General features: G+C 46.5%; 2 protein-coding genes across 5 annotated transcripts in view; one reads left to right on the top strand and one right to left on the bottom strand.

Annotated features, from left to right (window-relative positions):
* The first annotated feature begins 165 nt into the window (after positions 1–165).
* Positions 166–4,298, top strand: LOC122388260 (superoxide dismutase [Cu-Zn]-like). The gene is made up of 7 exons (XM_043379172.1): positions 166–182; positions 1,523–1,588; positions 1,717–1,747; positions 2,519–2,630; positions 3,140–3,276; positions 3,564–3,661; positions 3,918–4,298. Exons 2-7 carry the CDS (start codon positions 1,560–1,562, stop codon positions 4,066–4,068), a joined length of 558 nt encoding a protein of 185 aa, XP_043235107.1. The 5' UTR covers positions 166–182; positions 1,523–1,559; the 3' UTR covers positions 4,069–4,298.
* Positions 4,299–6,813: 2,515 nt separating this feature from the next.
* Positions 6,814–20,898, bottom strand: part of LOC122388259 (PDF receptor-like) — an 80,918-nt gene continuing 66,833 nt past the window's right edge. For 3 of the 4 annotated variants that reach the window (XM_043379168.1, XM_043379171.1, XM_043379169.1), the window contains exons 8-14: positions 19,103–19,220; positions 18,351–18,420; positions 17,961–18,046; positions 13,161–13,344; positions 9,344–9,534; positions 7,917–8,076; positions 6,814–7,310 (exon numbers count right to left, since the gene is read on the bottom strand). In XM_043379168.1, the coding sequence (XP_043235103.1) occupies positions 8,019–8,076; positions 9,344–9,534; positions 13,161–13,344; positions 17,961–18,046; positions 18,351–18,420; positions 19,103–19,220 (707 nt within the window). In that variant the 3' untranslated portion in view covers positions 6,814–7,310; positions 7,917–8,018. The remainder of the gene's footprint in view (positions 7,311–7,916; positions 8,077–9,343; positions 9,535–13,160; positions 13,345–17,960; positions 18,047–18,350; positions 18,421–19,102; positions 19,221–20,898) is intronic. The other variant, XM_043379170.1, reaches the window with a different exon arrangement.

Raw genomic sequence — 20,898 nt, 5'->3', positions numbered from 1 at the left:
TCCTCATCAAAACTGTGATATTTCACAGAGCATCAGTCCAGCCAGAGAGGACGGCAGAACAGACCTCAGTCGACCGGCGGCGCACGGCAAACGGGGGACTGGTCCTGGGGGTACCGAGGGCCCCCCGTCCTCCCATCGTGAGGAGAGAGGACCAGATGTACATCACCGTCCTCTGAGGAAAGGTGAGGACTGACTGAGCATGGAAAGAGACAGAATTAGAGAGTGAGAGAGAGAGAGAGAGAGAGAGAGAGAGAGAGAGAGAGAGAGAGAGAGAGAGGGAGAGAGCTGTGAAGAAGTGTCCTTACATGTCCTCAGTTGGCCACTCTGGTCCGTTTGTATAATACGGCCGCGTATGCTGCAGGTCCCACGGGTCAGAAACGCTGACACGACGGAAGCACCTATGTTATCGGTCACTTTTTACGTAACGGAAACACAGCTCGGTACGGTTTCGCTGTGTGACGTAGGAAGTGAGAGCTGAGATTATTTATAGAAATGTGCGTTGTGTACGTTACATACATGACACGCAAAGGTAAGGTGACACCGTCGTTTGCCAGCCCGAGAATATTCATCGGCGGGTGATCGTGTCATGCGCGATGAAATGTAAGCAGTTCACAAAAATATAAAAAGTTCAAGCTTATTAGAAATCCGATTTCGGATTCGGCCAAGATTTCTTCATCAGCATGCCTAATTTGACCATCTTGCCGGCTCCATGTCTGTCACAATCCGCCTACTTTTGAGCCTAATTCAGCTCCTGCCATGCGGCACAGTATAGATGCAGGCGCCCACCACTAGTGACATCTATGGGCGGGAACGAAAGTAGCGGTGCACGGAAGACGGTGAACGGTCTTGATGTAAATTCAAATCGAGTTTTCATAAAGTTGGCAGCAAAGTTTTTTCACTCCCATGAAGTTTTGCTCATCATGAACTCAGTCGTTCTTCCCATCATCTTGGGATTAGATCAGACCATCTTCATTCTTCAAAGGAAGTGTACCAGTTTTCTACACTCGCCGTCCGCGCAGGATCTTACCAGGCTCTGAGTGTCGCTCATATTACATTTCACTGCTTTAAAGAGCATTGTCACAGCACATTTGGCTTGTCATTCCAGAATCAAACACAGCTGCACATTTCACATGCGAGTCATGCTTTCTTTGCGTAGTTTTCTCGTGAGAATCGCAGCAGCTGTTCAGATTAGGATACAAATACGCACGACTGCTTCCGCTCCAGACAGTCAAAGCACGTTCTGCCGTATAGTAAGTATACGCAGACTGTGAGAGCTGCTAGCAGCCACTTCAGCGTATGTTTTTTGCAAACATTTGAAAAAAGCAGATGCAATTTGTTACTGCTAAGCATAAATAACACCTCTCGCGTTGATATTTGCGTACAAGATGGCTATTGTCTGCAACAGAGAAGCAATGTAGCTTGCTTTTTCACTTAAAGCACACCAAAGGACTTTTTATGTTGGAAGCTTCAATGTGCGTATGGCCTAAAAATTTGCACTAAATATGTATGCCGCATTCAACAGATCGCTGTTTGGCGTGTTCGAGGGCATAAATCGTCCAATGGAGTCAAACATGAAGTTTGTCATTTGGTAAGTATACGTCCTCTCCTTGCCCCAATGATAACTAGTCATTGAAGCTTAGTTATATTAAATCTGTAGCACTTTAACCCTCACGGTTTGCTTTAGGAATTCCTTTCACCCTTTCGCGTCTGTTTCAGCGCGGTTCTCTTCACACTGGTAGCTGACCGGGTGAGTAGCAATAACGATGAAATATTCATTTTACTTACCGTCAATATAATGCATGCTTGCTTTGAGGTCACCGTCTGGTGTACAGAGGTCTATGATTGAATGTGCGTGTATAGATTTGTTAACGTCGTACCCAAACGGATTTTTTCGCGCCATAAATTCTATTGTATGTACTGACATTTGTGGTCTTCTCTATAGAAAACAGCACTGGGATAATTTAGTCGGAAGGTCAATTCCTTGATCCGAGGAAACACGCACGATGAGTGAATGGAACAGTGAAAAATATTTTGCTTACCTTACACGATCTATAACTGTCCACTGTTCTTACCGGAAAAAGAGTGCAGCTACTTTTGAATATCCAAAGTTGGATGTCCACTTTGTCGTGATGTCCATTCAGCAATTCAATTGCAGTTAAGCTATTCAATAAGCGCTACCTACTCCTGCCACAATCACTGACGGACACGTGCCGCCCCTCGAGGCCAATTGGCACTCGCGATCGAGGTCAGGCCCGCGTAACAGATGTGAATACGTCAAATCTCTTTCATATAAAAATACGGAATTTGCTTCGTCCGCATAATAGCCTGCAGCCATCTTTTTGGTTCACTCTCACAATGCAATATAGCAATCTGTCAAGAATATCGTCTATAGCTTCATGTAAGCAACGCAAGTCATGATATTTACAAAATAATTATATTACAAGTTAGGCTTAAAAATGTGCCGACAACTGTTGCCACCCTTCTCATCCACTCCCACCGCCGGTTGGGTTCGATTCAGGTGTCGGCGTCACGCCAGGCAGAGGCTGTCATCCAGGCGGGCACGGACGAGGGAGTGTCGGGCCTGGTGATGTTCTACCAGACCGCCGAGACGGAGCCAGTCCAGATCTCAGGTGAGCTCCGGAGTCCAGACAGCTGTAATCTGGACTCTGGTGAGGTGTTGCAATCTGTCGTAAAGTGGGTTTTGTATGAATATCGGACAGCTCATTATGTCTAGAGAAATTCCCAGGCTGAAAATGGACCCCGAGAACACGATGAATCGAAGAACACGGTATCGTAAATAGCCGTTCTCACGGCATTCTGGTATACATTTGGTGTGGATTTGGTGCAGTTTGGTCAAATTAGTTTTATTGTGTTTTTTCAGTAGCTATCAGCTGGGGCTGCACAGACACCCACACATATCTTATGTACCTTTTTTCAAATTACCTATCAGGCATTATTCTCAATTAAACTGACATAAATTCGTGACATGAAGATACTTGCTGTAAAATAAATTGCTTGCATATTTTTCCAAGTTTGGTACATTCTCCAGATAACCAGTCGTGAAAACGGCTAAGACCGACATATGTGTGACCCTTCAATGTTCAATATACCGATCTAAGCTTCCATCATCCTCCCGCAGGCAGCATCTCGGGCCTGGCGCCGGGTCTGCACGGGCTGCACGTGCATCAGAACGGGAACCTGACCAGCGCGTGCTCAGACGCCGGCTCTCACTTCAACCCGGCGGGCAGCGACCACGGCGCTCACCCCAACCTCGCGGTGAGAGGGCAGTGCACGCACCGGTGTGATGGCCGGGAGTTAGAGATCACTTCTGAACAGCCCTTACTTTCACATTTTTTTGTGAAAGTTAAGAAAAGATATTCACAAAAAGATATTAGTGATTCAAAATGTACACATGGGTTTGCATAAAACAAACAAAGCTGGGTGAAAGAAAGCTTGCATGATGTGCTACATTTCTATATAATATATAATTACATATACAACACTTGTAACTCCCTCTATCAGACTCGCGATCTTCACCGCCTGGTTTGATCACCTGCCCTCAGGACCGGCGCCACGTGGCTGACCTGGGTAACGTGGTGGCAGACGAGACGGGCACGGCCGACTTCCAGCTCCAGGACAAACTCCAGACGCTCTATGACGGGTCAGTGCAGTCCCAATATTGGTTCCTTTCGGCATTTTCTTGCTATACAAGGAAATAACGTTAACGTTAATAGCGTTAATGATAAACGTTATGCTTTCGTTATTTCCATTCGAAAATGTATTTGGAGCATTTTCAATTGGACAAATCTGAGTGATGAAGCTACGACAAGGCTCACAATTATCGATCTCACCCTATCCATTCAATGCTGTATGTCTTATTTCCACAACCCTAAATGACAAGTGTTCCTCTTTCACAGCGAGAACGTGATCGTGGGACGTGCTATCGTCATCCACGCTCTGGAGGACGACCTCGGTCTAGGTGGAGACGAGGAGAGCAAGAAAACGGGCAACGCCGGCGCCAGGGTCGGCTGCGGGCTCATCGAGCTCAGTCAGGGGCTTGAGGAGTAGGCGGGGGGGGGGGGGGGGTAAACTGATTTTCTGCACATTTGTGATGTGTTATAGACGCAATTAATACTTGCGTGATCAAAGCTTTTGACACTTCAATATTTTTGTAAAAAGGCCTAAAAAAGCCCTCCTAACATTTCAAGAATACCTATTTGCACAGGCCCAAATGTGGGCACTTAATAAAGAAGATCTGATTTGTCCTCGACATGCAAGAAAACAAAGAACAAAAATCATGCACCGCATTTTTTTCTCCTATCTGATTTTCTAGACAATAGCGGATAACGTATCGGTTGTAACAAGCAATAATAATCACCAAACTTGCACAGAACCCCAAGGCCCCGATTGCTGCTCATTCCAAGATCTCAGGATAAAAATCAAGGCCGAGCACGTGTCCGAAATCAGCACCGTCTCTCCTGCGGGCGCTGGCGCTCGTTTGTGGAATCCTCTTAGCTCCCACGAGGCGCTGTTCGGCTCCACTTGTAATTCGGATCACACGCCCTCTGACGGTCTCTGTGTACACTGCTGATTTATCCTGTGTTAGCATCCGGGACGGAGATCGCGCAGTTAGAGAGACGGAACGGGATGAGCAGTAATTTCAGCAAACGAGGGGTAAAAAAGGTGATGGTAACGTGCCATTGAAAACATATGGTACAGACACCTATACAGTATACTCTGTGTAAATATGATAAATTATCCGACTATGTAAGCTAGCTTAGAAGACGAAATTTACATAAAATACTCCGTTGTCGGGTTCCGTTGCTTATATTATGAAACAAAGGTGTACAGAAAGCACCATCGAAATAAACAGCAGCGTTACACCAAGATGACCCTTCCGGACCTCTCACTTTCACATTGCGAAGACAAAGAACGCAATGCTTCATGGAAAGAAAAGCGAACACGAGTCGATAGTCGCCACACGGACACAATACATTGTCGGATCGGCGAGCCATTAATACGTCTCCGTTTCCATTGATTACACTTAACGAATGTCAGATCTACTCGTGCTTCTCAGCGATGCATGAGCTCCAATTGAACTCTGTCACACTTGACAAATGCTGGCTCGGTGCTCTAAATCACTGGACCGCATGTGACTTAACCCGCGCGGGGCTGGGGGGGGGGTAAATTTTACCCCCCCTCGCGAATTTTTGCGATATCTCAAAAACGGCGGCGCGCAGCGCCGCCAAACTTTCAGTACCTTTTCTTACATCAATTTGACACGTTCCCTGAAAATGTGAGCGAAATCCGTCGGAAAATTTTTGAGAAATTGACGTTTTAGTGACGTCATGTTCGCCATTTTCGCCTCAAAAACGGCAAAAGTTCAAACGCCCCTAACATCTTCATTTTTAAAGGAATCAAGACGTAACAAAAAAGGTTATACGTAATTTTACTTTGTCTATCAAATGGCTATCTCGGTTTTTTGAAAATTTTGGATTTTGGCCTAATTTTTTTCAAAAAACTTATTTTTTTGGGAAAATCATTATAAAATCCAAAATTTTGAGTCTATCGAAAAAAACGGAATATATGTCAGAGAAGTGGTCTATGTGCACCAACATACCAAATTTTAGAAGAATCGGTTCAAAAATGTGGGAGTTATTCAAAATTTTATGACGTCACGACACACAAATTTTTGAAAAATGACATTTTTGGAAGTTCTAGACCTCGTACGGAAACAAAAATAGCACCATTCGATTCGCCGTGAAAAACTGCATCAGATAGACACCTTTTTAGGCCTTAATAACCAACTTCAAAATTTGACCTCACTTGACCTGACCTTGACCTGACCTCGACCTGAAATTCATCCAGAGGTGGTCCATATCACTTATTGAGTGTGCCTATTGAATTCTATGAGTAAAATGACCCATAAAACATGTGTCGCACATGCCCTTTTCTATATTTTGTTTTTTGGTGACCTGACCTGACCTGACCTGACCTTGACCTTGACCTCTGAATGATATTGTATGCAACGAATATTGTCTTGGTAGCCTAAGAACACGTTTTGGGCGATCAGTCTCAGTCCATGACTCCATTCTTCGGCAACTACGGGGCAAGGCCGATACTGTAGAAACTTGCAATTTGTACCCTTGACCTGACCTTGACCTTGACCTCAAACTTTAAATTAAGTACATGTTTTTAGTAGTTCGTGATGAGAGCTTTCGATTGGCGTTTGAATTTTCCTAATCGGACCATTAGTTCGGGAGATAACAGGGGGGGGGTAAAATTTACCCCCCCCCCCCCCAGCCTCGCGCGTTCGGCTGGAGACCCCAGCCCCGCGCGGGTTAACATACGGTTACGCAAAATAAAAAATGCGAGTAAGGAGTAAAGAAGAAGAAAATCAATGAAGCTTGTGCACATTAGCAATAATATCATAAGCACACACAAATTATAAATTGGACAAAAATGTGTTTAATCGTCAGAGAGCTGTCAAAAGTGCTACAAAACGTAACGTCAGACTGAAACGAAACATTAGATCCCTCTCAAAACCGTATTTCACTAAGACTATTGGCTTATGGCAAGACATTGATACTTGATTCCGGCTTTCTTTATAACTTTGTGGTTATGTATTCTGTTATATTTCCCGCATATTAACGACCAATGTTAAAATTCCTTCACAATCACGTTCAACGTTGAATAAGCATTAGCAAAAAGGAACGATACCTTTCATACCCGTACACATGTGAAGGAGAAGCGAGACTTAGTACGTTAGTACGTCGATTCATTTTGCGGCTGTCGCGATAAAATAGCGTCTGCTCGGCTACTTTTCGACGGCGACAAATATTGACAACATCACACATGTGATTACAAGCGACAGTGATCTTACGCAAGCCGCACACACTGGACGAACAATGTGACTACATCTAGTATGGCATTTAGTATACTGTAGATACATAGTATATACATTGCACAAGCCAGCGTAATGCTCTTCAGTCCACCGATCAGCGCTGAAGAGCGGAACAAGCCATGGACATATATGACATAAATACAATAAATAAAAACGATTCAGCACATGAATGGTACATGTTTGCGATGAGTACAATGAACATTATGGATGTGTCGCCAGGACAGTCTCTATGGATAAGTGGCTCGCTGCACAGTCTGTTCGTCAGGCCATCCGAGGCAAGCCCTGGCCGCCCGGTCTCCCCCGGGCGCTGTCGCACCCCGAGCGGGCAGCGCCGCCCTGGTGGCGAACGACGCAACTGCAGCTACCACTGACCGGCGATAGGTGACGATGAGATCAGACTTGAGTCCTGCCGGGGAGAGCGCTGCGTAAAAACACGGGCTCGAGGAGGGGGAGGGAACCGACGCGGGATTGACCTCATCACGCTGGGAGAGCGAGCAGTCCCACTGGGACTGCCCACAGTGCTAATTCCGATCTCACGCCTGCCGACGGATGCTGGCTCAAGCTGATTTCGCCGACACTACATATCCGCAAAAAAGCCAGGAGTGAGGAGTGAATGTGAGGTAGATACAGCTACAATGCAAGACCATCCACATGACCTGCTTGTTAATGAAGGTATCCAACACTCTAATGCACATAACTGAACCCTTTATTATGGCATCTTGGGAACATGACTTTTGGCCCAGACAATGGACGACGATGAAAACAGGGCGCCTGGGGCGATTTGATCAAGGTTCGTGAAATTTACACGTGACGTTTGGCATATAGAAGGCCCATGGAGCGGGAGAAGTTCCAAATGTCACGTGACTAATATGCCCTCCGGCGCCCCGGTTTCACCGGCGTCCCAGACAATGCCTACACGGCGACCGATCAACGGTACATTCGTAAATATAAAAATCACGTATTTACACAGCGTCTCTCCCGCTCATCTCCCCACTACCGCCGTCGATCTCACCTGCTCCGGTCGAGCCGACACAGCTAACACAGTGGACGATCATGCAGTTCTAGCTAGGACGTCACCGAACTGCGGCGCGCCGTCGGGCTGGCGCTGGCCCTCTCAGATCTCGGTGTGCACGCGCCCGGCCGGCGGGCTTGGCAGCAGCATTCGGCAGACACTACACAGCAGGACGGATCGTTCAGACACGGTCGGTGACCTGACCCGACTACCTGGGGCACATTTAGAGCGGCGGGATTGCGACCCGACTACCTGGGGCACATTTAAAGCAGCGGAATTCGGACCCGCGCCGCGGATGGAACTGGACGATTACGTGCACAGCAACTAAGGTAAAATTGCGACCGTTGATGATGGTAATGATAAGTTAACAACGGTAAGCACATCAGGGCCTGTTCTATACGATCAATAACATCCACATGCACTTAGCATGAGTAACATGATGGGTAGTGAGTACAAATATGAAACACTGATTTCCAAAATTGTCAGCGGGACCAAGTCATGTAAAATAGGCATTCGATCTTGGCAACATTCGTGCAAAAACGTTATACAATCAAGTACTCCGCGTTGTTTATAATTTCAAGACACTCCACACACTATGGTAACTTTGCAAATCCTTAATTGCTTTTGTTAGCTATTTACATCCGTTACAATTCAGTTAAAAAACAAAAGTAGTGATCTTTATTTTCCTGCTCCTGTACGTGAGTGAATGAAGTTAGTGTCGCTGGCTAACGGGCTTAGATGAAGTTATAGTAGAAAACATGAAATAAAATGCGTGAGAGTCGGTAGATAGCAATGTGAACAGTTTAATGAGGTAGAACAGAATTTACGTCATTTCCGGGTTACAGTAACGTGCGTGAATTCGTACTCATCATTGCCTTCAATTTTGTTTTAAGCATCTGACAAAATTGTCAATTGATGAATTAGCATGCAGAACAAGGCACGTCTTAGATAGGTACGTACCACACAAAAGCTTTCAAAAATTAGCTCAAGTCATGCGTATCGAAATAGATAGAAGGAACTAAGAAAATGTTTAGCATCTTCTTTATGCTGAGGTCAAAAACCTGAGCAGCAATTAAGCTGTAGCAGGGTGTCTAACCGAACTTTTAAGGCCATGTTCACATTTCGCAAAACACGTAACTAGTAGCATTTGCACTACGAGTACCAAGTGTACCAACTAACAAGTAACAATAAACATTACAGAAACAGCAGACAGAGCAGGTAAGAGACGATCAAAGCTGATCCGGGTCACGGAAACTTTGAAATCCATTTATCTATAAAGTCAATTGAGATGTTTTGGAAACACTCGATATTTCAAAACATCTGGTAAACGATCACTTACATCAATTTACATTTATGCATATGCCACATCCCAAAGTTTCCGTGACCTCCAGCCCCCCCCCCCCCCTCCCCTCTGACTCCTCACTCACCCCTGGCAGGCCGGCGAAGAGGGTTTGGTGCGCACGCAGCCGCAGGTGACCAATGAGCGAGCTGGTTCACCGCGAGCCGGCTCAGCAACTGTGGTCAGGAACACGCTGGAGAAGCCCGACCCGCGCCGGTACGTGTCCGCAGTGCGCAGCGAGCAGTAGTCGTAGATCATCTTACTGATGGCCAGACGCACCTGCGGGAGGAGCAGAATGGGGGCTGGCTTGAGGGGGTGTGATTGCTGGTGGTGCTGGGGGTGGTGTCGAACACTGCAGAGTTGCGATCAGCTCAATAAAACGATTTGTTGGTATAAAATTGCACGAACGAGCGAAGCTTACGTTTCCGCATAGATCAGATATCATCAAAAACGTAAAATCAGCTCAGAAGCCAAAGCTTGAATCGATTAATTGATAATGGCTGCTCTACGAAAACTTTTAAAATCCCTCATCGGTAGTCCAAAGAAGACAAACTGCTTTACAGTCCACTTGGAGGCTCTCCGAGCCGAGATTACCATGAAAATAGCAGCGCCATCAATTCAACATACGGACTTACAAATTCTGGACAGCCGTCCGTCACCCTGACTCGCAAATAGCCAGTGGCACACGAGCTGCTCCTACTCTACAAAGTGCAAGCCACCCATTCATCAGCCAAATAGAATCGGCTTGGCCTGCTCAGCCGGCGCCGCGGCCGAGGCCGACCGCTGGCGCTGTCCATTCTAATCGGATACGGGGTCGCGCGCGTGCCGAGGTATTTCGGGAGAGGACCCACTACACATTCGGTGGCGGAGGAGGAGGAGGAGGGGGAGAGAGAGTGGTCCGGAAACGGTGCCCTTGGACGACTAATGGCAGGGAAGAATGGGAGGAAAGAGAAGTGGTTCGATATCAGCAGGCTCCGGATGGTCGGGATAGGCGGATAGGAGCACCTGGATAACGCGAGGGGATGAAACATTAAGAAATAGCTAAGCGTTATGCTTAACAACATTGTGGGTTGACGACACTGAACAAAGCACAGTTGCAAAGCGGATTGCTTCCGCGTTTCATTATGTATACTACACTGTTGAGTTCTTTCTTTTTCTTTTTTTTGCATCAAAGCTCAGTGAATTCTAGGTTGAACCGCTTGGAAGCGGCTCGAAAGTCCCAAAAAGGGAAATAAGCTGTGTTGTTTCCGGTGAGAAAATCCTTATCACATTTGTATAAAAATGCAATCTTTTTGTATTTCGAGGAGTGGCAAGCAAAGACACAAACCGGACAATGCAATAGTTAGAAAGAAACAGAAGTTTGGATGGCTTATTTGGGTTGCATCATCACCGGAGGAACTTATCTCAAAGATCGCATGTGCAGCGTTCTCGACGCGCGCCATTATTGCATCATGCAGCGGAGAGCAAGTATCGCGTACAAATGCCTCGCGAGTCATTATCCTCCCGGAGGTACCGACCATAGACCAACATCGCATTTCCGGCAAAGTTTTCATGAGGTATCACGAAGCTTATCACTAATAGGCCCATCCCATCCAACGAGCCAAATCCTGGAAAGCCGGTCTGATCCTGGCATCTCTCGGCCTTCTGTGACCATCTGGGGCGTTTTTTACCGCCGTGATCCTCCATCTCCCGCTCTGAGTCGCTGTCGACGGGAATTGATATCAACCACAGCCGAGTGGGATCTATGGGAACCACTGTTATCATTTCTTTAATTTTGATGCTTGTTTTACTGCGATGACACTAATTAACGTCACCCTAAAGGTCAGACGGGTCGGTGACATGTGACCTGTGACCTGTGACCTGACCCCAGGGTCCTGGGACGTGACAGGGGTAGGGAGACGGGAGTGATGTCAGAGCCTGCACGGCGCGGCTGGTGGCGCCTGTGGAAATCCAGGGCTGGGCGAGCAAAGCCGGGCTGTCCTATAGCCTCAGCCCAGCGGTATCACCAGGAATACGAATCAGTTGCAGGGCAGGGAGAGCGGGAGTTAGGGGCACTATCCCGAGATTTTTATTCGAGTTAGTCTCCAGTTGGATGTTGTAAGTGAGGTTGAATGAATGAACATTTATTACCGAGATATTTAGCGGCATTTCAGAGGCTTGCTTAAATTATTTACCAACTGATCCAGTCTTGACCCTGCACCACGCAGCATCATCGACCATTCCTTCCCCATATTGACCCCAGCTGGAACCTGCCAGACCTCAAAGGGGCGCGGGTTAACCGCGCAACCAAATATTGACGAGCACATCACTCTGCGTACCAATCAGCTCGTCATGGGTGGGACTAAATGCTTACTTCGAAATCTAAGCTACGTTGCGGCATTGGCGGTTATGTGCGGCGTGTATGCCGCATGATTAGTAAGCGGCGACCACTAAATTAAAGACTCAAACGCTCCGACCGGTTCTCAATGAATAACACTGCATACCAAAAATGCCAACCGCTCTCGTCATAAGATATTCAGCTTCAAATAACTTGGTTATCTACATCATCATTTTGAACCAAATTAATACTTTCAACTTAACTCACTCATTCCTTCCTTTGTTGTCTCCAAACAGTCTTTCGATTGTCTGGAAATCGTATGCTAAATCCCGTACCTGTATGCGACTGGTGCATATAAAGGCCGATAAAAGAATTTGAATAGGCTCTGGCATGCGATTTCCTGGCTACCCAAAAAAGTCTGTTTCAGTCTTGCTATCAAAACATGACCTCGCCCGCACAGGGGGGGGGGGGTTTGATGCAACCCCCCCTAAGGTTTTTCGCGAATAACTCGCTTAAAAAGCGGCTGATCGCGACAAAACTTTCAGTACCCTCGCATTGATCAATTTAACACCCATCCTGAAAATTTCATGACCCTGACCCAAATGACCTTTGACCTGTGACCTACTTTTCGAGACCATGTTTGGCCGGAACCGCGATTCAGCGTATGTCGGCTCGCATTAGCAGCGCGTTTGCAGTCTTTTCGTGGTTTCAAGCGTTCAAACATGTGATATGATGTTGCCCCCATGCATTAGGGTGGGTGTCAAGGTCACCTGAAGGTCAGGTCAGGTCATTGACCTTTGGTGACCTCGGTTCACTTTTTCGAGTTTGACATGTTTCTAGGTCAGTTTTTTCGAGCTGAATTCGAATTAAGCAACCACATGAACGTTTACAAAGTAGTTTTGGTGCCGTCGTAACATGTTACGAGGCTGTCAGAGGCGGTTGACATCTACTACAAATACCTGGCAGGACCTCTACTGGTTGGCCTGACCTGACCTAACCCGACCTGGCCTAAATGAATGAAGACATCATCTGTGATCAAAACTAGCATGATATTCGTGATCAGCACCCCGAAAAACCCCATAGCAGCCACACTACGACGTTCTAACAGGTCCCAATTTTCCCGCCTTTTGGGTCATTGACCTGACCTGGAAGGTCAACCGATGACCTAGGACCTTAAAATTGGGTATCATCGGCTTTCTCTCGTCACGGGCAACACGCTCGTTTTTCCGCGAAGCTCTAGCTTGATCAGGAGCGAAACGGCAAGGGGTTATACCTTATACGTTCGCGGCTGAGTATTAATTTGGTTCAAAACAATGATGTAGATAAGTTAGTTATTTAAATCTAAATATCCTATGACGAGAGCGATGGACATTTTTGGTATGCAGTGTTATCCATTGAAAACAGGTCAAAGCTATTGAATTTTTAATTTAGTGGTCGCCGCTTACTAATCATGCGGCATACACGCCGCACATAGCCGCCAATGCCGCAACGCAGCTTAGATTTCGAAGTAAGCATTTAGTTTCACCCCTCGTCATGGCTACTGACATTTGGCAGCTCACCGGCTCACGTGCCTTCTGGTGTGACTCACCTCTCCGTTGAGGAAACAGTAGAGCAGTGAGACGAAGAAGCCCTGGAAGGATGTGAGGAAGTGAGTCAGGTAAGACCAGACGGCGAACTCTGCCACCGAGCGGCCCAGCGGCGCGTCCACCATGTTGATGATGTTGCTGACCCCCAGCAGCGGCAGGAGCACCACGGCCGCCTTCACCGCCTTCCTGTGGACATACATGGGGGCGGCAGAGGTCAGTGGGTGACCCCGGTGATCTCAGAGGTATGGGGGTAAGCAATTTCAGCTTACTGACAACTGTCTTTGGCCCGAATGTGTGTAGATTAGTTCTAAAAGCAGGAGCTGTCTAACTGAGCTGCTATGCGATGTTTCGCTTAAATTTGAGCTATAAGTATGTCAGTCGATTCGATTTCTAAATTCTAAGAATGATTTTCTTCAGTGCCGTACTTTGGTAATCCACAACTTTGCTTCTTGAAGAAAGGACAACGTAGCTTCAATGAACGTTATTTTGATGATATGATATTGCTATATATTTGAAACAATATCCTACGTGACTGCTTTAGCAAGCATCGATCGACAATTCGAACCATATTCTCCTATCTTTAGCGGCAATCTGCCGCCATAACAAATAGGCTTGCCGGATGTAAGGACAGGAGCATTTAGGAGCACACTTTAAATGCACTTAAAACACGTTTTATGGCGCCTGTTGGCTACTTAGTCGTTTCAGAAACATATACCGAGGCCAAGACTCCATTTTGACTTGTTATTGTCTCATGCATGAATACTTTGCCAGTGTATGTTTCTGCGCTGCGGCGAAGGTTCTACAGAATATCAAATGGTGCACCAGTGACCAGCACTTAACCACATTCTAAATCACTTGCACTGAAAGCTTTAATGAGTTTAGCGGCGGCGCATTGTTCGCTATACACTCGTATAAGGCCATCAGTTGACCTTTTGCGCTGCACCGAACATCCGGTGGCCAGGGCTGATACGAAGTTTCTGTATGACGCAAGGAGCTTCGTGGGACAATGACGCCACATAGGTAGTGGCTGTTGTGCTTTCTTTTTGCTCTTTTCCTTTTTAATTTGCGTTTAAACCACATCACATCAAATACGGCACCTATAGCTCATTCACGTGCTTTTCTGCTTCCACAAATATTAAAACGTTTACTTTCACGCAAGCCCTCCACAGTCCATATTGCTGTACCCAGCAAAAACTATCGCGCAGCCGGAAAAAGCTAATATTCGTGCCGTCAATAGAAACCCATCTGTTTGGATACCGTCTACCATCAGTTATAACATAGCGGACATTTGTCCTATAGAACAGCGGTCGTTCTGAGCCGCAAACCAGCACGCGAGTACGAACGAGAGTGTTGACAAAAATGACACCATTCATCACACTTCGTAAACATGCGCTGTGTGATAAACATGGGCCGAAAAAACACCTATCGCGCTTTTGGTATGACGGAATGCACGATAAAAACTGTATTTTCACTGGCTGAAATCGATGCTAAAGTGGCACGGGAATTTGGCAGCCATTTTTTATTAAATAAAACGTGAATTTTTATTTGCTTCGGCCATCGGTTAATATTTCGAGTAATTGGTAGTTCAAATTCTGTCCACTTGGACTGATTGCAACGGCGAGCTATGTCTGCAGATCGCTATTATCTTACTTCATGTTTATACATCAGACCTATCACCACCTGCTCCAAGGAAATCTAAATTTTCCGGCGCTTCCAAGAATAACAAACTGATAAAATTACGAGCAGCGTCTGCATCACATGCTTCCAAATCAGTGTCAGCAACGTCCTTGATCCGACCCAATCTCGCTTAGCAAAATAAAACCACCGATCCGTTTTCTTCGCGGTCATGTGTATACGGGTGAGACGGGGTCGTCCCCGGTCACCTGAGGCCATGTGTCTACGACTGCTGCCAGCAGGGATCCCGGTTCAGAGCTGATTGCCCCAGCAGCGCCCTCACAAAATAACGATTCGGTGACCGGCTGTAAGTGGCTGGCTGTTCATTCATTCATTCATCGGTTCCCCTGCGCACCAAGGGCAAGCAAACGGTCTTTTATTTTATTTTGTTAATTCGCGAGAAAGTCGATATGATGACAATCTGAATATGTAAAAGATGGATGGCGCATTGAACTAAATGAATCTGCTTTACGAATGTTTTGAGTTTGTGGGGGAAAATGTTCAAGGTGCCGCAATGGTAGGGTTAAAACGTTCGCAAGTTGTTAAATGCAAGTTACACTTCGCTATATGATCTGAGCAATGAGCATGTCTGCGGGTGAAAACTAATGAGCAAACTATTCACACTAATTTTCAACAGATAATTAGCTTCAGAAAGTTTATCAAAGCGTGTACTACCTACCTACCTACCTGCTCAACTTCATTTTGCGCCTTGCGGTCTCTCAGCCGTCAATAAAAACAGCCCTCCTAGCAAACTTTCTCCAAACAGCCCACTTAGGTCGCCGCGTATTGACCGGTGGCTGGTAAATAAACTGTGATTGCCCTGTAATCTCGGTCTGGCCGCGGTCTGGCCAGCTCGTTTCGTCGGGAAAGCCCCGGTATTTGCCGGCCCAATCCTTTTGTGAAGAGTATCCTGTACCGCATGACACTGGAGCCGTGCGGCACAGCATACCAATTCAGGCTGTCATGGGACGGGGAAATCAATGCGGGAAATGCAAACGGAAAGCTCCCTTCTCAAGCGTTGACTAATAAAAAGTCAGTAGCGTTGGCGTTTGATCACACGATTGTAATGTGCCTCATTACGTTAACCCGCGCCCCACTGGGGGGGCTATTTATAGCCCCCCCTCCCGTTTTTCTGCAATAACTTCCAAACCGCTTGACATATCGACGCCAAACTTTCAGCACCTTCGGCTGCATCAATTTGACACCTTGTGTCAAAATTTGAACTTCGTACCTACCATAGGTCGGCCGGAAATGACGTCAGAGTGACGTCATGTTCGGCCGATTTCGACGCAAAACATTGAATCACGGCAATCACTCCCAAGAGCTCAGTTTTTAAGCTAGATCCAATTTCTTTACATGAGAGGACTCAGAATAGACTGCGCTATCAAAATGCTATCTCGGATTTTCGAAATTTTGAAAATTTCGAAAATTTTATATAATTAAATTAAAAATTTATATTTTTACATTTTTTTCAAAAAATTTTTGACTTTTCGAAAAAAAACCGGAATATATGTGATAGAACGCATTATTATGACTAAGTCTAGCAAGTTTTAGCTAAATATCTTCAAAAATGGCCAAGTTATTCGCATTATTGCAAAAAAATTAACAATTATGAATTTTTCAAATCAATTTTTTAGCACGAATTTGACATCGTACGCCAATATAAATAGCACCATCGTGTTTCTGAGCTCAAACTGCATCCAATAGACACCTTTTTTGTTGAAAAATTTTAATTTCAAAATTTGACCTTTTTTGACCTGAAAGTGACCTGACCTAAGCTAAACTTGACTCAAAATGACCTCGAATGACACAGACGACATCAAATTCGAAATGTTTGGCCTAAATGGACCATAAAACATGTGTCACGTGACCGACGGATGATATAATATTTTCGTGACTTGTGATGACCTGACCTTGACCTGAAAATCAAAGTACAAGTTTGGTACCCTCAGAGTATCTAGAGCATCTGTTCACGAGTGTGTGAACCAAAAATGAGCCTGATCTGACTTGTAAGACGGCGGCCAGAGCCCAAAACGTGAAGAAGCCAAAATGCTAATAATTTTTACTTTGACCTGACCTGTGACGTCATCAGTGACCTCGAGGTCAATGAAATTAGGTTTCGCTCGACAGTTTTTCCGGGGCTATCAGACGCCGTTTGAATTTTGACGATCGGCCCAGTAGTTTCGGAGTTAGGAGGGGGGGCTATGAATAGCCCCCCCCCCCCCCCCCCAGTAGGGCGTGTTATACGCAGACCCCAGTGGGGCGCGGGTTAAGGTGGACTTGAACCGTGTTAATTCTTGCGGTGTGTTTTCATTTATCGGTAATGGGGTTCCCTCAGGCATTGATGCAGGCGTTTGGTACTAGAGCATAGCAGTGCGTAATGCGCCTAGCGGCCATGGCGCGATATGAACCCGTGGATCGTCCAAGGAGCGGTTCGGCAGGCACGTGCGCCGACAACGGCTCGTTTCCGGTCCGCTTTCGGAGCGGCTCTGGGCGGCGGCCGCGGCTGCCGGCCGAGCCATACACGCCGCGGCCATCACCTCAGCTCTGATCTGCGGCCGCTCCTCGCAGTTTTCAGCCGTACTCAGGACAACGGGCCGGCATACCAGAGTGAGCCATTTCGTCCAAAACGCCCCATCGCTACATGACGGGCCTGCATACGGGAGGTGGCTGATGAAATATTCACACGTGCAGACAAGGTCACTGTCGACAAGGCCTCGCTCAGGCGGTGGCGACGACAGACCGCGGGGCGGCGCCCGCAGTCACGTCAATTCCGGCCCGCGCCGCGGTAGAAGGACGACTGCATTTGTGCGGACCGAGCGAGCAATAAATTAAGAGCGACAGCTTTTCTGGAAAACAAAATGATGCGAGGACTTTGACGGCTCTAAGCGTGTGAATTCGACGCGCGGTGAGTGGTTGGCAATTGAATAACACGCGAGTGTGATTAAGTGCCTGGCTGAATTCTAAGCGCCCTTCAATTAAGGTAAACGTCAAACGAGATTGCTGGTTTCCCGCGTAGCATTAAAAAAGCAAATGCAAAAGAACAAGAAACCTTCGAAAATCGGGCTCACCTTACGAGTACTTACCCGGTGCAAGAAAACACACAAAAACATTCAGGAGGAACTTACCTGACTTGTTGCGCTTCACTCGAGTTGCTCTGACGCATCTTCGTTACAAGAACTATGATGATGTTCACCAAAAAGGCGACATTCAGCTGCAAAGAAACAAATGGGGATGAACATTCCACGACACCTTCTTAGCTAGCATAGAAATACTGCCAGCGTATAACCTTAAAATAGAATGCTCTGAAATGAAAGCACTTTTCAGCTAAACCATCATTTTTCAACTAGTGCTGTTTTTTACTAGTACCTACATCTATCAATTAATTGACTAGAAAAATACCAGACAATTCCCAAATCACTCATACGAAAGTGAAATCATCATCCACAGAAGAAACCATCTGGATTTCGGCATTCACGTAGACTAGACCATTCCTTTGAGCGCAATCGCATGCTTACCACCATGACTGCAATGCGCGGCCCCTCTAGGATCCAGTACAGGTTCGTCAGGTTATAATTCCACCAGCAGCTGCAACCAAACGACAGACACCAATGTCACCAACCGACCGCAGCGTCAACGAGCCAGCTACAATCGATACGGTCTCACAACACAGCAAACCGATCGACTTCGTGCTGCAATGGTGAAACTTTAATGAACTTCTGCATCGATCCATTGCGAAGCCCAGAACACAAAACCGACGCAACAACTCATTAAAACGAATCGGCATTCCTCTTTTGATGTTCAATTCAACTAACGTTGCTTCCGTTGTCAGCAAAATAAATATGTGTGATGCTGTTGAGGCTAAACTATGTAGGGGTGGAAATCATGCTGGAAATGTCGTTTAGCAGCTCCAAATTATATCAGCTGGTTTCTTTTCACAGTCCAGCTCCTTTTCGAAGTTTCCCTTTTTAGCAGTTTCTTCGCTGAAAGCTCAGAAGCTTCCACTTTTCCCACTGTCATTAATTCTCGGATTTCCCCCTCTGCGATTGCCGATTCTTTTTTCCTTCTCTGCCCTTCGTCTTCTCTCTCTCTCTCTCTCTCTCTCTCTCTCTCTCTCTCTCTCTCTCTCTCTCTCTCTCTCTCTCTCTCTCTCTCTCTCTCTCTCTCTCTCTCTCTCTCTCTCTCTCTCTCTCTCTCTCTCTCTCTCTATCTATCTATCTATCTATCTATCTCTCTCTTTCTCTCTCATCCCTCCACCATGCACACTTACCTCACGTGACCATAGTTGAGTCCAGTGACGACCGCCCACACCGTTGTCATGACAACGGGTGCACCCCAGCCGGTCGTGTAGTAAAACTTGTCGTAGAACCGCGGCGAGAAAACAGTCACTGGAAACGGAGAGAATTCGTTCACGGTCACTGGCAAGTAACTGAAGTGACTGAGGTTGAACTGGCACTCCAGTGTCAAGGTCCGACGTCAACAAACCACTTCGGGGGATTGAGTGGCTCGGTGAAGCCGATTCCCGCCTTTTAGCAGCGGCGCTTTACCAAAAACAACCACTGTGAGACGAATAATAGACTGAGAGAGACAAAGGCGGGAAGCAGATTTGTGAGGATCTGTACATATATGGGGAAAATCAGACGGTGCTACAACACAGGATGGTTGGCTTCCATTCTGGGGCACTAATTCAATTTTCCAAGCATTGGGATTTGGAAAAAAATGAAATAATCAGCATGGATTTCCCAGCCCTTTCAATTCAGCTTCATCGCGATAAATAACCTATCTTGAAGTGATAAAGCATGTGCACTGTGCAGCGTACAAAAAAGTAAAATACGGAAGATCAGTCATGCACACCTACGAATTTGCTGCGAGAGGGGAGACTATGCTGCGCAAAACCGCTCAACATATTCATGGAAGATCATGAAGCTTAACAAATTGTACAAATTGTACTGTACAAATTGAACATTGTAGAAAATGATGGGACGTTCTCATCCAGGCCGGCATATGTGGCTAGCAAATAAAATATCTAAGTATGTCGCGCCCACCGCGGTATCCACACAATTCAGCATCCCCAAGGACACCGGTGTTGACCTGCTAGCTCGCTACGTGACCGGTCTCTGTTATTCTGGCGCGCTGTATAGACGGTGTTTAGTGTGGACACAAAGTAATACTGAATATTGTACCACGCTACGATCAGCCTCGGTCGAATGCCACCGCGTCGTGCCAACAGACAATGTTCGGAGGTCGTATACATGCTGCAGCAATGACTCCGTAGTCCAACACAGGTGCAAGGTGAGCCCAAGTGGCGACTGAGAACAACGGTCAATGGTCACAGACCCTGGGGTATGCCTTCTTCACTCGATCGAACCAAAGAATGTACCCCCCCCCCCCCAAAAAAAAATACGCATGGGCTTAATTATTTGTGCGATATTTCTAGTATCTAGTTTGCGTTTGGTGATACGAAATTGACATTTTTCTGGACACTTTTAAATTAACGTTTTTTGACGGTAATATAAGCAATATAGCCCTAACCTGACGCGCAACGTCAGGGCTACTGCCAAATCAATGAAAGCATCGGCACCTCTAGATAAACGTCAGGCAATCCATAAAGCCAGACGAGACATTTATTAAACTCTGGCCACGTCCGGCGGTGTTCCCAGGCCGTCGCCAATTGATGCTATACTAGCTGCCCCCTCTCCCCAGGCACCGACTCCCGATCCCTGACTTCCCCGAAACCGTTAGTAATATAATGACCTGCTGCCAGCCGGTGGGCCAGTTTCCAGAAACGAGCTGCCAGATGTACCAGGCAACACTCAACGAGGAACTAACGCAAGTCTGGCAGACAAGAGAAAACGAGCAGCGACATCGGGCCATGGTGAGTAACGGAACGACGACAGAAAGAGAACGGCAGATAATTCAGATATATCGCACTTTCCTACCGTCTGTTGTTGGCATCGTTAGAAGTGGGACGATACAATATATTCCAATCCGAGACCGATCAGCCTCGGGTTGCTACCCGGCCGGCGGTGGCCGAACTTAAGCGCGATGTCATGTGATAAAAGTGGC

The sequence above is a fragment of the Amphibalanus amphitrite genome, unplaced genomic scaffold (genome assembly GCF_019059575.1).
Source record: "Amphibalanus amphitrite isolate SeventyFive unplaced genomic scaffold, NRLGWU_Aamphi_draft 000315F_arrow, whole genome shotgun sequence".
Taxonomy (NCBI): domain Eukaryota; kingdom Metazoa; phylum Arthropoda; class Thecostraca; order Balanomorpha; family Balanidae; genus Amphibalanus; species Amphibalanus amphitrite.
Note: the sequence above shows the minus strand (reverse complement) of the source record. Positions and strands in the feature narration are given on the sequence as shown.

What these genes read in the sequence shown, in the direction of transcription:
- LOC122388260 (XM_043379172.1), top strand. Translation starts at nt 1,560, where the DNA reads ATGGAGTCAAACATGAAGTTTGTCATTTG. An exon ending in GGAGCCAGTCCAGATCTCAG is followed by an intron (nt 2,631 to 3,139) that starts GTGAGCTCCGGA and finishes ATCCTCCCGCAG; the next exon opens with GCAGCATCTCGGGCCTGGCG. An exon ending in CTCCAGACGCTCTATGACGG is followed by an intron (nt 3,662 to 3,917) that starts GTCAGTGCAGTC and finishes CCTCTTTCACAG; the next exon opens with CGAGAACGTGATCGTGGGAC.